The sequence below is a fragment of the Brassica napus genome, chromosome C4, assembly GCF_020379485.1.
Source record: "Brassica napus cultivar Da-Ae chromosome C4, Da-Ae, whole genome shotgun sequence".
Classification (NCBI taxonomy): domain Eukaryota; kingdom Viridiplantae; phylum Streptophyta; class Magnoliopsida; order Brassicales; family Brassicaceae; genus Brassica; species Brassica napus.
In genome coordinates, this window is record NC_063447.1 from 49630477 (window position 1) to 49645841 (window position 15365).

At 39.9% G+C, this 15365-nt stretch overlaps 4 protein-coding genes across 5 annotated transcripts; 3 read left to right on the forward strand and 1 right to left on the reverse strand.

Moving 5' to 3' along the window:
- Positions 1-9: 9 nt before the first annotated feature.
- LOC125586155 lies at positions 10-3085 on the reverse strand. The gene is made up of 7 exons (XM_048755974.1): positions 3081-3085; positions 2308-2986; positions 1911-2233; positions 809-1834; positions 641-735; positions 412-599; positions 10-333 (listed from the first exon to the last, which is right to left on the reverse strand). The coding sequence occupies exons 1-7, from the start codon at positions 3083-3085 to the stop codon at positions 10-12; spliced, it is 2640 nt and encodes an 879-aa protein (XP_048611931.1).
- Positions 3086-5104: 2019 nt separating this feature from the next.
- Positions 5105-5875, forward strand: LOC111210744. The gene is made up of 2 exons (XM_048755975.1): positions 5105-5640; positions 5821-5875. The coding sequence occupies exons 1-2, from the start codon at positions 5105-5107 to the stop codon at positions 5873-5875; spliced, it is 591 nt and encodes a 196-aa protein (XP_048611932.1).
- Positions 5876-10623: 4748 nt separating this feature from the next.
- Positions 10624-12782, forward strand: LOC106446616 (tetratricopeptide repeat protein 1). Of its 2 annotated transcripts, none has more exons than XM_013888389.3 (5): positions 10624-11002; positions 11812-11997; positions 12076-12202; positions 12334-12447; positions 12545-12782. In XM_013888389.3, exons 1-5 carry the CDS (start codon positions 10706-10708, stop codon positions 12658-12660), a joined length of 840 nt encoding a protein of 279 aa, XP_013743843.2. In that variant the 5' UTR covers positions 10624-10705; the 3' UTR covers positions 12661-12782. The 2 variants fall into 2 exon arrangements, with proteins under 2 accessions (XP_013743843.2, XP_013743844.2); XM_013888390.3 differs by having other exon boundaries at positions 10642-11002; positions 11815-11997.
- A 192-nt stretch (positions 12783-12974) lies between these two features.
- LOC106446620 (probable small nuclear ribonucleoprotein G) lies at positions 12975-13919 on the forward strand. The gene is made up of 4 exons (XM_013888394.3): positions 12975-13207; positions 13319-13341; positions 13423-13544; positions 13638-13919. The coding sequence occupies exons 1-4, from the start codon at positions 13173-13175 to the stop codon at positions 13698-13700; spliced, it is 243 nt and encodes an 80-aa protein (XP_013743848.1). The 5' UTR covers positions 12975-13172; the 3' UTR covers positions 13701-13919.
- Positions 13920-15365: the final 1446 nt, after the last annotated feature.

The window sequence follows — 15365 nt, forward strand, 5'->3', positions numbered from 1 at the left end:
TTATAAAGCCTAAGAGTCTTCAGGTTGTTGTTGAGAGGCTTGTGAATTCTGATCACTCACAGCAGCAGACCCCCATACCTCAAATACACGACCAGAGTAAGGAGCAATATAGCAACCAGACTCTCTTGCAACAGGAGGCACACACTCACGTCCACGGCCTCGAGCACGCCCTCTCCCTCGTCCCCGTCCACGGCCACGGCCTCTAGCAGTTGGAGCAGTTGGAGCAGTTGATGGCTGTGGATCAACATAAGGTTGTGTCCTGACCGGATTTGGTGTGGACTGGCTTTGAGCATTCCTCCTCTTCGGTGCATTTTGAATGCTCCAAGGATCATCCTTATTAAGAAAATCATATGTGAAATTACATACACATCAAACCACAGGAAAAACATATAAGAAAAGCATTTTGCTTACAGTCTTTTTTGGCCGTCCTCTTTTGCGTTTAGGAAGCTCAGGATCAGCTTGTAGAGTACAAGTTCCACAGTTATGACCTGTTTGCTTACAGTTGCTACATGTCATCTTTCTTCCTTCTCTTGTAACCTTTGTTGGATTTGTCTTTGACTCATGTGCCTCTTTGATCCTATCATAATTCTTCGGGCGTCCTGGCATTCTCCTTTTTCAGGGATTTGTATAGCTTCCTTACCTGTCTTCTCCCACAGTCTCTCTCCGTTGACAGGTTTTATGTTGTTTTCGTAGGTGTCTTGCCACCTTGATGTCAGATAGTAAGGATCAACAAAGCTACAAAATAGAAAGAGAGATAGAGTTAGAACCTATATAATACTAAGATATGAGAAGAAAGAATGGTGCTTACTCTTCAGGTTCTTTGTTATGCTCGTTTATGACATAAATAGCATGCTGGCAAGGTATCCCGGTGAGGTCCCATCGATTACAAGCACAATGCTTTTCTGGAAGACATACCACGTAGCTACAATCCCACTCAGTGACTTCATATAAGCTTTCACTACTTTTAATAACGGTGCAGTGGTTACTTGCTTGGCGGTTTTGCTCAAAAATCTCCATGATATTTGGTGGAAACTGAGTCGAACAGCCACTTGTTATGTCACGCCTTCGAGAGTTACGCTTCATTGCAAGTCTCCTAATCTCCTCAAGCATGTTAATCAGTGGCAACTTACGAGCATCTTTGATTGTTCTGTTGAAGCTTTCTGAGAGGTTGTTACACACATCTTCGCATCGTGCATGTCTACTGAAAAATGCTCTACACCATGTCTTCGGTTCTGTCTTCAGCAAGTCCTCATGTGCCTTTGCGTCGAACACTTCTAAAGCCTTCAAATTGATCTGATAATCACCATTCGTGAAGCTGTATGCAATTGCCCAGAAATAATCTTCATACTCTGACGCACTATAAACCTTCCTCCAATTTGCAAAAATGTGTCTAGCACAATGTCTATGCTCTGACTCGGGTAGAAGGTCTGCAACAGCATTTATCAAACCTTTCTGCTTGTCAGATATGATAGTGAATCCATTGCCTAACCCCAAATCCAAATCAGCCTTCAACTTATCAACAAACCAAGCCCATGAAGCATTATCTTCCACTCTAACTATTGCCCACGCTATAGGATAAATTCTATTATCTGCATCTCGACCAACAGCTGCAAGAATCTCACCCTTTAACTCCCATTTCATAAATGCACCATCAAGTCCTATAATAGACCGACAACAATTCTTCCATGTGTTCCTCAGATTCTCAAAACAAAAGTAGAATCTGTCGAAGACAACCTTACCATCGTCACGAGGAATAGTCACAATCTCAGTCTTCGTATTCTCATTTGAACGCTGAAGCTCCCTCTCATAATCCCACAGCTTGGAAAATTGCTCTCTGAGTTTGTATTACCAAATCTAGAGCCATTCTTCTTGATTTCGTGCATATCCACTTAGAAACTGAGAGACTGTACCTCATCATTATCTCATCCTTGATGTCAGTCCACTTAATACCAGGTCTTCTTCTTGCTTCATCCTTGTACATCCTTGCAATTGTACCCTGCTTCAACATCCTTGCTTTACTACTCTTCAGATGATTATGTTTATCCACATAAGATTTCACCATCCACTTCCCCTTTGGCTTCTCAACAGAGCAATAAATCTTCCACTCGCAATTTTCCTTTGTACAAATGGCTCCCAGCTTTGTTTTCTCCCATCGGCAAAGCTTCACATCGAAATTTGTCTTCAAAACATAGCGCAATAGCTGGTCTTTGAACTCTTCTCCGCTCTTGAATGTCTGCATTAACCACAGGTATGAAGGCTTCTCATTGCTGTAGGCTTCTCATTGCTGTACGTAGTTCTCGAAATCACCTTTTCCTGTCGATTGAAATAATCCCACTCATCATCAGTGTCAACAGCATGAGCCGGATGTTCATTATCCTTTAATTGCCTCTCCAATTCTTCTTCATCATCATCACAACCTGCACCTCTAATCTCCTCATTATCGGCATCTCTAACTTCCTCACTAGTGGCACCTCTAACTTCATCATCATGGTTATCTCCAAAGAGTGACTGAAATGGAATATCTTCTGCTTCTTCGATGACTTCTTCCTCAACCTCATCACGAGCATTGGACGATTCCCCATTGTTCTGAGCTTCCTCGTCTCTCTCTTCTTCACCGCTGTCTTCTTCACCTCTATCTTCTTCACCATTCTCCGGAACCTGTTCACCAACACTCTGCTCAATGTAGATATCTACTCCACCTACATTCATAGCTTCACAACACATCTGATTAATAGAAGCATCTGAAGAAAGTCCCAAAATCACTTTCACCGACTCCATAGATTCTTGTGGAAGCTTGTACCAGACGTGTTTCACCTTCCCGTTTGACCCATTGTCTTCACAGAATCCTTCGAACATACACCACGTCATGTAATCTGGATCGATAGCAATGTCTTTATTCACTAATCCTCCCCGATACTGAAAGTCGTTATCTTTATGCTCCATAACGCCTCCATAATGTAGCCTAATCTTCATTAACCCTAGTTCACTGCAATCAAACCAAAGATTATGATTTAGAAACACAATCAAACCGAAGAAGAAGAAGAATCAAATAAAGATAAAGGGAAGGGATCGGGAATTACCTCATCTTTTCTGTCTCTCATAGAACATAGAAATCCGAGTTTAGAGAAGAAGAACAATGTTTAGAGAAGAAGAGAGTCTAGACCAATTCGATTGTGGGGTAAATGAAATTAGGGTTTGTTCTTCTTTCAATTTGGGGCTTTTGATGAAGGAACCCGATGTTTTAACGGTTTAATCACGTGCTTAATTAAAAAATTAACGTCGTCTTGATTCTCTGTTAAACAGAGTAAACGCTGTTAGAATCGAAGTGTGAATCCTCAGAAATTCAGAAGTTGATGTATTTTATGGGTAACGCAATTTAGTCTGTGTATTAAATGAGGAGCCTAAAAAGTTCGTGTATTAAAGTAGCAAAAGAAATTCAGTCCGGGTATTTTTAAGGAATTTTCCCTAAGAAAAATCATAGATTGTTATGAACAATGTGGATTGCTAGTAACCAAATGCCAAACCGTGGCCCAAGAGGAGAGAGAGTCGGCGGCCCATGAGGAGAGAGATTGGCCGACTTTAGATCTAGGATGATTTCCATTTATCTGTTTTAGATCTTTTCCTATTTCATGTTGTATTAGGTTTTGGATAATTTCCTTTTCCCCTTTCTTGTAACCCCTATATAAGGGAACACTTTGATTGAGTAATAATATACAGAAACACACGATTTCCCCTATTGTTCACAACACGTTATCAACACGATAACCTCTAAACCATGAGACCAAAATCGAAACCTAAAAGCCTAAACCGGCGACTCAAAACCTAAACCCTAATTCTAATCTTGTTCTTAGTTCATCCAAGAACTCAGAAGTTCCATCTTGAATCCCAAAAGCTTCTCAGATCACGTTCCAGATCAGAAGAACCGCCATCCAGCTCGCGATCGAACCCAAAGTCCGCGACCGACCCGAGACGATCCGATCCCCGAACAGCTCGCAGCCGAGACGCCTCCAGCCCGCGATCGACCCCATCCGCGACCCGATAGGAGGCAGCAAGCGTCCATTCTTCTCAGCTCGAAGTTTCATCCATTCTCAGGTGGTCCGGTTCTAAATCCCCTACGAAACAGAGGTATAAACATAATCTGAGAACCTAGATCAATTAAGAACCCTAATTCCATTATTATGAAAACAATGTCTTGATGAAACCCTAAAAGAAACCATAAGATTAAAATCGACAAGTCTTAAAACTAGAAACATAAATCGATTCCAATTAGAACTTGATTGTATGATTGATTGATTCAAACTGAAACATGACAAACCCTAATAAAGGAATCGAAAACCCTAAACCCTAAAAGAAGCTAGAATCCGATTTTAAGATTGATCTTGATTGTTTGATTTCTTATTTGAATTGAGGTTTAGGATTGTTTAGATTGTTTGAAATAATCTGACTGTGTATACAAATACTTAAGGCCTTGAAACCTTAAACATAAGTTGATAGAATTTAAAGATTGAAAACCCTAGGTATCATAAGGAGAGTTTAAATCGTTTTACATGAATCCGAACATGATAAATGCACTCATAACTGATTGAAACAAGATCGGCCAGCATATAGATCACACGAGCTTAGGTTGATTGCATTAGTAAACCTATAGGGCCGTGTGGCTCATGATTGATAGCACCATGGTCGATTAGTATTGCTTTGAATATCATAAATGCATAAGACGTGTTGTGGCCGAGCTTGCTTATATCATGCGGCCACGTGATCACATTATGAATCTAAAATCTTATATGATAATGTGAATCAGATGTCGAAAATAGCAAACAGAGACTATGCAGCCCTTAATCTCTCCGGAGACAATTACTTGCAGTGAGCGCTAGATACAAGGATTAGTCTAAAGTCCAAGGGACTCGGTGATACTATCATCGAGGACAACAATGAGAATGAAAAGAATAGATACATGGCCATAAGCTTTATGCGCCATCATCTCATTGAAGGTCTTAAAGATCAGTACATGACGATTGAGAATCCACTGGATCTTTGGAATGCCTTAAAGCATAGATATAATCACCAAAAGATGGTGTTGCTTCCAAAGGCAAGGCACGACTAGATGCATCTCAGATTCATGGACTATAAGTCGGTGGATGAGTATAATTCAGCCTTGTTCAAGATAGTTTCAATACTAAGGCTTTGTGGTGAAGAAGTGTCCGATGTGATGATGCTTGAAAAGACCTACACGACTTTTAATCAGTCGAATTCTGTGTTGCAACAGCAATATAGAACAAAAGGTTTTGCCACATATACTGATCTGATATCATGTCTACTCTTGGCCGAGGCGAACAATGAGCTTCTTATGAAGAATAGTGGGGCCAGACCGGCCGGGATAGCACCATTACCCGAAGCCCACGAGGTTGAAAAGAAAGATCCCAAAGAGACCTACTACACCCAAGACAACAGGAAACCATACGGCAATAGTCGTGGTGGGTACAGGGGGCGTAGGCGTGACAATCATAATGGTCGAGACAACTACTCAACCGACCGAAAAGGAAACCACAATAACCGTGGTCGTGGTTCCAATTACGGTCGGGGCCGAGGGAGTTATGGCCGTGGACGAGGTGGCATATCCAAACCATCTTACACGTCCAAGTCATTATGTCACAGATGCGGGATGGACAACCATTGGGCCAAGAACTGCAGAACTCCGAAACACTTGTGCGAACTCTATCAAGAGAGTCTCAAGAACAAGAACCCGGAGGCAAACATGATCCAAGAAAACGGTCATGATGACAAAGGATATGGATATGATGCTGACAATGAATCCGACAGGGACAACAAAGATGACCAAATGGATTTTGAGACATCCGATTGTCTAAAGGACTAGTTTTTCGAATCACATTGTCTTATTGCTTTATGTCTTTGATTTGGTGTTTTTATTTTATGTAATGACATTTATAATAATAAGAGTTTTAAGGATCTTATAAAATCTCTAAAGTTTAGAAAATTTTACTTATAGAAATGAATGATGAGATGAGTATACTTGTGGTGGATACTGGCACAAGTCATACAATCCTTAGAGACAAAAGGTACTTTATGAATCTCACAATGCAAAGTGCAAAGGTACAAACCATTGCGGGTGAGGCTAGCCTGATTGAAGGTCACGGCCAAGCCTATGTGTTGATGCCCAAGGGCACTCACCTAGAGATCAAAACCGCCTTGTATTCCCCAAGCTCTAGAAGAAGCTTATTGAGTTTCAAGGATATAAGATTGAATGGTTTCCACCTTGAAACATGGGAAGAAGGAAACAAAGAATTCTTTAACATAACTTCGATCACCAAAGGTAATAAAAAGATCCTAGAGACTATGCCCGCAATGTCTACTGGTCTATACTATGCAAGGATCAGTATGGTCGAGGCAATTGCCTCCGAGCTATTCACTTTATGGCATAACCGGCTAGGTCATCCCGGAACAGGAATGATGCGAAAATTGATGATGAATTCACAAGGGCACACGTTTAAAGGAGTGATCCCACGAAATCTCACATGTGCAGCATGTGCACAAGGGAAACTCATAACTAGGCCATCACCAGCCAAGGTTAATAAAGAAACCTTAAATTTTCTGGAAAGAATCCAAGGAGATATATGTGGACCAATACACCCACCCTGTGGGACGTTTAGATACTTCATGGTCCTCATTGATGCATCGACCAGATGGTCGCATGTATGTCTGCTATCCACTCGGAATCTAGCCTTTGCACGGCTGCTTGCTTAGATGATAAGACTGAGAGCACACTTTCCAGACTGAGACTATACGTCTAGACAATGCTGGTGAATTCACGTCCCAGGCGTTTAATGAATATTGCATGTCCATGGGGGTAAAAGTAGAACACTCTGTGGCACATGTCCATACATAGAACGGCTTGGCCGAATCTTTCATTAAACGTATCCAGCTGATAGCCCGACCATTACTTATGAAGTCTCAACTTCCGGTATCAGCATGGGGACATGCGGTTTTACATGCAACGGAACTGATTCGCATCAGGCCACATAGTGAGCATAGATATTCACCATCCCAACTACTTACAGGTCATGAGCCAGACGTGTCCCACATCAAAACATTTGGATGTGCCGTCTATGTTCCAATTGCTCCACCACAGAGAACTAAGATGGGACTGCAGAGGAGGATGGGAATATACGTAGGATATGAATCCCCAAGCATTATAAAGTATCTTGAGCCAACAACCAGTGATTTGTTTAAGGCCAGATACGAAGACTCACAGTTTGATGAGTCCACATATCCGTCCTTACGGGGAGATAACAGCCGGTTGATAACAAAAGATTTAGAATGGTTTAGACCATCAACATCTTGGCAAGATCCTCGGACTAAAGATTGTGATTTAGAAGTCCAAAAGATTATACATCTTCAAGAGCTAGCCAATAGACTGCCAGATACATTTGCTGACCCAAATAGAGTGACAATATCCACATCCCGGCTTGTAATGCACCTATAAGATTAGACGTCCAAGATGGAAAATGTCAAGTGGCTACAGAGTCTAAGCAACGTTTAAAATGTGGTAGACCAATTGGTTCCAAAGACAAACAGCCTCGGAAATCCAAGAAAGGTGCTGGATTCGAGAGCATAAAGGAAACCGTCCAGGACATATATGGACCGGTCGAGCCGACCATGACGGTTGAGCCAAGCGTACCGACCACACCCGATGATCCGGCCGTTCCTCAAAGTGAGGTCCGAGACGCTGGACTTCACGGGACACAAGAGCCGGACAACCAAGAGATCTCTATAGACCATGTAATGTCTGGAAAACAATGGAACAGAAAAGATATCAACGTTGATGATTTATTTGCATACAAAGTAGCACTTGAGATCATGGATAAAGATGAGGATCTAGAACCCACGTCCATACAAGAATGCATGCTAAGATCAGATTGGATCAAATGGAAAGAAGCTATAAACGTGGAGTTATAATCATTGAGAAAGAGAGGCGTTTTTGGCCCTATAATCTTGACACCAAGAGATGTCAAACCAGTGGGATACAAATGGGTCTTTGTAAGGAAGAGAAATGAGAAAGGAGAAGTAGTGAGATACAAAGCACGGCTTGTAGCACAAGGATTCTCACAAAGACCAGGAATAGACTATGAGGAAACTTATTCCCCTGTGGTGGATGCGACTACATTAAGATATCTAATCAATCTGGCCGTGAAAGAAAACATTGATTTGCGCCTAATGGATGTAGTAACTGCATACCTATACGGACCACTGGATAATGAAATACATATGAGAGTTCCAGAGGGTATTGAGCTCAAAGATAAGAAAAGTTCTCGAGAACAACATTGCATTAAGCTGAATAAAGCCTTATATGGTTTAAAGCAATCAGGTCGAATGTGGTATAACTGATTATCAGAGTACCTAACCAAAGAGGGTTATAAGAATGATCCAATAAGTCCATGTATATTCATAAAGAAATTCGACAGCAAGGGCTATGTTATAATGTCTGTTTATGTGGACGACCTGAATATAATAGGAACCCCTGGAGAGATTTCCCAAACCGTCGAATGTCTAAAGAAAGAATTCGAGATGAAAGACTTAGGGAAAACTAAGTTCTGTTTGGGGTTACAGTTTGAGTATAAAGCAAATGGCATCCTTGTGCATCAAGAAACTTATACAGAAAAGATACTCAAGCAGTTTAATATGGACCATGCTCATCCCTTACCATGTCCTATGGTCGTGAGGTCCTTAGACATTGAGAAGGATCCATTCGGACCTAAGAAACCGGACGAGGAAACACTCGGATCGGAGGTGCCTTACTTAAGTGTCATTGGGGCCTTAATGTACTTAGCTAGTCATACTAGACCGGACATAAGCTTTGCCGTGAGCTTACTATCTAGATTTGGTTCATGTCCGACCTTAAGGCATTGGAACGGAGTAAAACATCTGTTCAGGTATCTGCAAGGAACAAAAGATCTCGGTTTGTTCTACACCAACCGGCTAGGAGAGAGCATGGTCGGATATGCAGATGCTGGGTACTTATCTGACCCACACCAGGCTAGATCTCAAACAGGATATGTGTTTACACATAGTGGAGCCGCAATATGCTGGCGTTCAACAAAACAATCCTTAGTAGATACATCATCTAATCACGCCGAGATCATAGCCATGTATGAGGCAAGCCGTGAGCTTGTCTGGTTGAGGAACATGACCAGCCATGTCTTAAGAGTGAGTGGTCTGGCCGTGGGACATGAGAAGGAGGAGCCAATGATCATCTACGAGGACAATGCAGCGTGCATTGCTCAGCTCAAGGAAGGATACATCAAAGGAGACAGGACAAAGCACATCCTGCCCAAGTTCTTTTTCACCCACGACTTGCAGAAGGCAAAGGGGGTTCAAGTAGTTCAAGTCCGATCCAGCGACAACTCAGCCGACCTTTTCACCAAGTCTCTGCCAACCTCAACATTCAGGAAGCTGGTTCATCAGATAGGAATGCGCCGGCTGAAGGATCTTCAGTGATGCCTTCATCAGGGGGAGTGTCATGCGTTGTACTATTTTTCCTGTCTACGGTTTCCATTTTTTCCCACCTTGGGTTTTTGGTTTTCCTAGAGAGGTTTTAATGAGACAACATCGTGCATGATACGAGCCTATATGGTTATAGCATCCAAGGGGTGTGTTATGAACAATGTGGATTGCTAGTAACCAAAGGCCAAACTGTGGCCCAAGAGGAGAGAGAGTCGGCGATCCATGAGGAGAGAGATTGACCGACTTTAGATCTAGGATGATTTCCATTTATCTGTTTTAGATCTTTTCCTATTTCATGTTGTATTAGGTTTTGGATAATTTCTTTTTCCTCTTTCTTGTAACCCCTATATAAGGGAACACTTTGATTGAGTAATAATATACACAAACACACATTTCCCCTATTGTTCACAACATAGATGCGTATTCCTAAAAGAAAGGTATTGTTGCTTTATATGTGAAGAAACGCGTAGAAAAAAATTACAATACTCGTATAGGTAAGTTCGATGAATACTTATACTCGAAATTTATTTTGTTATATCAAGGTTGGTCATACGTATAACGAGACAAAAAGTTTGTTTTGACTCCAAAATTTTAATAGTTAATATATATATATATATAGTTAATTCGTTTTTAAAATAACTTACAAGAATATAGTATTAGCTTTCAAAAAGATATTATATATATATATATATATATATTATTTAATTTCCATAATTGTTTTATATCTTTTTCTCTCTTTTTTTTTATGAAAGTGGTTTTATCTAAACTTTCCTTCTTTTTCTGCAGGCTGTGATGTTAGACATGACGATCACGCAAACAAATCAAAGACATCTATAATGCGTTTGACATTTCTTCTTTCTGACTTGTTGATTTTGTAAATTGAAAGATCTCCACTACTTTATCTTTTCAAATTGCTTTCCACTAATCAATCGGAAACTAATAGGAGATTTATTTTTGAAAAGTAGTCTGTATACTATTCAAATGGGAGAATAGAATGAGTTAAGAAAATACATTTATGGGCCGGTACTGGGCCTAGTAGTATCTAACCCAACTGAAAACAACCAAAGACAAAGACGACACCGTATAAAGGAAACATCTTGAACCTTCTTCTCCAATTAGATCGTCGATCAATCACCATCGTCGAATATTTTGCTAAGACCTCGAATTCGAACTCACTGAGTTGAAAATGGTGTTGATCGAAAGCGAAAGCGATGACGAAATCTCCGTCACAGAAGTACCAATTCCATCTCGTTCTTCCTCGTCGCCTCCCAAAACAACTGAGGCGAAAATCGTCGGCGGAGATGATTCCGAGGGGTTCGAAACTGCCAGCGAACGTGAAGTCAGCGATAACGAAGAAGAAGAGGAAGAAGATGATAGGAAAGAAGACGCGATAGAGAATCAGGAGCCACAGCCGTCGGATAACCCTGAGAAGAAGGAAGAACAGGTCGAGGCCGTTGCCGTTGCCGATGTTGGATCAAATCAGGTGATTGATCTTTCTTCAACTTAGAAGATGTAATAGCTTGCTTTTAGCTTGAAACTGCTTGATTTTAGCTGAATCTGTTACTTGGAATGGCTTAAGCTTGATTTAGCTTGGATATATGACTTGAAATGGCTTATACTTGATGTTAGATTGAATCAGTAACTTGAAATGGCTTATACTTGATGTTAGCTTGAATCTGTTACCTGAAATGGCTTAAGCTTGATGTTAGGTTGAATCTATGACTTGAAATGGCTTAAGCTTGATGTTAGCTTGAATCTCTAACTTGAAATGGCTTATACTTGATGTTAGCTTGAATCTGTTACCTGAAATGGCTTAAGCTTGATGTTAGGTTGAATCTATGACTTGAAATGGCTTAAGCTTGATGTTAGCTTGAATCTCTAACTTGAAATGGCTTATACTTGATGTTAGCTTGAATCTGTTACCTGAAATGGCTTAAGCTTGATGTTAGGTTGAATCTATGACTTGAAATGGCTTAAGCTTGATGTTAGCTTGAATCAGTAACTTGAAATGGCTTATACTTGATGTTAGCTTGAATCTGTTACCTGAAATGGCTTAAGCTTGATGTTAGGTTGAATCTATGACTTGAAATGGCTTAAGCTTGATGTTAGCTTGAATCTCTAACTTGAAATGGCTTATACTTGATGTTAGCTTGAATCTATAACTTGCAATGGCTTAGGCTTGATGTTAGCTTCAGTCTATAACTTGAAATGACTTAAGCTCGATGTTAGCTTGGATATGTAACTTGAAATGGCTTAAGCTTGATGTTAGCTTCTACTTGCTCTTTTGTTCAGAAGGAGAAAGCGTTGGAAGATGCAAATGAAGCTAAAATGGAAGGAAACAAGCTGTTTGGAAATGGTCTTTACGAAGATGCATTGTCAAAGTATGAGCTTGCTTTACAGTTTGCTCAGGAGTTTCCTGAATCTGTGGACCTTCGATCTATCTGCCATTCAAACAGAGCTATATGTTATCTCAAATTGGTATCAGAATCTTTTGAGTATTTTTTTATTGCTATAAATAGTCGTTAAGATTTCTGATGTGATCTCTCTGTACTGTAGGGCAAATATGCAGAAGCAATCAAGGAATGCACAAAAGCGATAGAGCTGAATCCGAGCTATACTAAAGCTTTGGTTCGTCGTGCAGAAGCTCATGAAAAGCTTGAACACTTTGAAGAAGCCCTCACTGGTGAGTCCTGGTTTTCATTCTCTTCTCAAACACTCTCAAAGAATAGAGTTTAGAGAAACCATTCGTTAGGGTAGAAAAAGAAAGAGTTTGACTGGAAAAATAAATTATTTGTCTGTCTTTGCGTTGTGTAGATTTGAAGAGGATATTAGAACTGGACCCTTCAAACGATCAAGCTAGAAAAGGGATTAGGCGTTTGGAACCATTGGCGGCTGAGAAGCGAGAAAAGATGAAAGAAGAAGCCATAGGTAAAAAGACCTGTTTTCTGATCAAGATCATTGCATAGTGACTCTTTTTAGTATTCAAATCTGGATGATGAGAAATGTGTTTTTGTGATTTGAACAGCAAAGTTGAAGGAGATGGGAAACACGATATTGGGCAAATTTGGGATGAGTGTAGACAACTTCAAGGCTGTGAAAGATCCAAACACTGGCTCTTACTCTTTTTCTTTCCAAAACTAGTCAACCACATTCCTCATGGTTTTGCATCAAACCATTTTATGTTCATCGTGGTGATATCAGTACGTTTATTGTCGATGAATTTGTACTGGAAAGTAGAAGATTCGTTTGTTTTCATGGCTTCATATAATTTCTGTAAATTCTTTGTGACAACAATTTGGCATGGCGTATTATCCAGAACCGAGAAAACTGAACCGAATTAAGAGGTACTGAACCGAATAATTATAGATAAAGCTGAAACGGCTCCATGGTCGAACTATCCAGAAAGAATCGAAGAAACTGAACCAACCCAACTGTGATCGAACACCATTCATAAATACTGCATAAATGAAAACTTTAAAAGTTATGGGGCCTTAATTCTTTATTGGGCTTATGGAGTGAGTCTTTAACTTTCCAAAACTCAAATCTTAAGGGTTTCTCTTAAGTCTCTGTGCCGCACTGCAAACTTCTTCTTCTTCTTCTTCTAGTCGAGCACGAAAACCTAAACCCCAAGCTCAAATTCGGATTCTGCAGCTATGAGTCGGTCAGGTCAGCCTCCGGATCTCAAGAAGTAATCCCTTCCTTCTCATTTTTCTCTTTCCGAATTGACTTTGTTTCGATTATGTTTCTATATTCTTGCCGTTTCTGATTCTTTGGTCTGGTATTCGTCGTCGTGATGCAGGTACATGGACAAGAAACTCCAAAGTAAGTTCACTATCTTCATCCTCGTTTATTACACCAAGTGTCCTGGTACTTGAAACTGATCAATTGGTATTTTAATTGCAGTCAAGCTTAATGCTAACAGAATGGTTGTTGGAACTCTCCGTGGGTTTGATCAGTTCATGAATCTTGTTGTTGACAACACTGTTGAGGTGAACGGTGATGACAAAACCGACATTGGAATGGTGGTAAGTCTTTTAATACGAGTATCACTGCCTCTTGGGTCATATTGCTGCTTTAGAACGATGTTTAACCTTGTATTACTTTTGGTTTACTGGTAGGTGATTAGAGGAAACAGCATTGTCACCGTGGAAGCTCTTGAACCAGTGGGCAGATCTTCTTAGCTTTTGGTATATGCATCCAGTAATCATCTCTTTGTTCTAAGCACTAGTTCTTTTGTTATTCTCTGTTTGAGAACACTTGGTGGTAGATTGACAGTTATTTTGAACTGATCAGTAAGAAGTCTTCATGATTACTCTTTCTTGTACTAAAATATTGCCAAGAACCCAAAGAATGTGATGGATTGACGGGATTTCATATATTTTATGTGTTTATTTATCCTAGATTCATTGCTTCTTCTATCGCAAACAAGTGACCTGTGAACTTTGGAAAATACATAATTGTTTTGTTCTTTTTTGGATAAATGCCTAAACATGTGTAGCTGTTTTATAAAATACTTAAACATCATGAGTAGTTCTACAATATCTCATGAGGAATGAGTTACTTAGGTTATGGCAGAATTTCTTGGGCATTCATTTAAATACACCATGATTTGAAATGTTTTGTATATGCTAAGGATGTCGCATGTCGTATGTGCCTTTTTCACTCTGCATAAAATTTGGCAGTTTTGAAATTGCCAAAAGATGCAGTACAGTTATGTAAATATTCATAATTTGCTGGCTGCTTTGATTAAAATGTAAGAGCATCATTATTGCTGGTACCATTAATTGGGTTCTTAGGCAATAATATAGTGATAAAGTACACTCGAGAACTTTTCTTAAGAAACATGTTGTTTTAATTGCTCCAATGGTTGTTTCTTCTGGTTGTTTCTTAAACAAGGGTTCTTAAAAAAAATTAATCTTTAATTTTTTTAATTAAATATAACATATTGAAAGATAATATTTTAAACATAGGTTTTAAAATAAAAGATTACAAAAAAAAAAAAAATTTAAAAGATGCATCGAAATCTTGATCACGTCCGAACTTACGCCATATATTTTCAACCAAATCATTTTTGAGTTCTTGATGCACTTGTCTATCACGAATTCTCGTTCGGACACCCATCATATTGGCGATATTTGTAGGGATATCTGTAGAATAGTTGAGATCGACATGAGAACCTCCGTAGCCTTCTCCTTGTTGGAAATCTGACACATCAAATTGAGTGTATTCATCTCGTTCGTTTTCTACTATCATATTATGGAGTATGATACATGCTCTCATAATCTTCACAATCTTGATTTTATCCCAAAAGAGTGCTGGATTTTTGACAATGGCAAATCGAGCTTGCAAGACTCCGAAAGCACGCTCGACATCTTTTCGGACAGCTTCTTGACGTTGAGCAAATAAAGTGGCTTTCGGTCCTTGTGGAATTGGAATAGATTGGATAAAAGTTGCCCATTTCGGATAAATACCATCGGTGAGATAGTAAGCTAAATGATATTCTCTTCCCTCGACCGAAAAATTAACTTGCGGAGCTTGACCATTTATTATATCATCAAAAACATGTGAGCGTTCAAGGACATTGATATCATTTAAAGTACCTGGAGGTCCAAAAAACGCATGCCATATCCAGAGATCATACGAAGCAACCGCCTCTAAAACGATTGTGGGTTTTCCCGAGCCACGAGAATATTGTCTTTTCCAAGCGGTGGGACAATTCTTCCACTCCCAATGCATACAATCGATGCTTCCTATCATCCCGGAAAATCCACGAAGCTCTCCAATATGAAGTAGACGTTGAATATCATCTGGTGTTGGTTTTCTAAGATACTCATCTCCGAACAAGT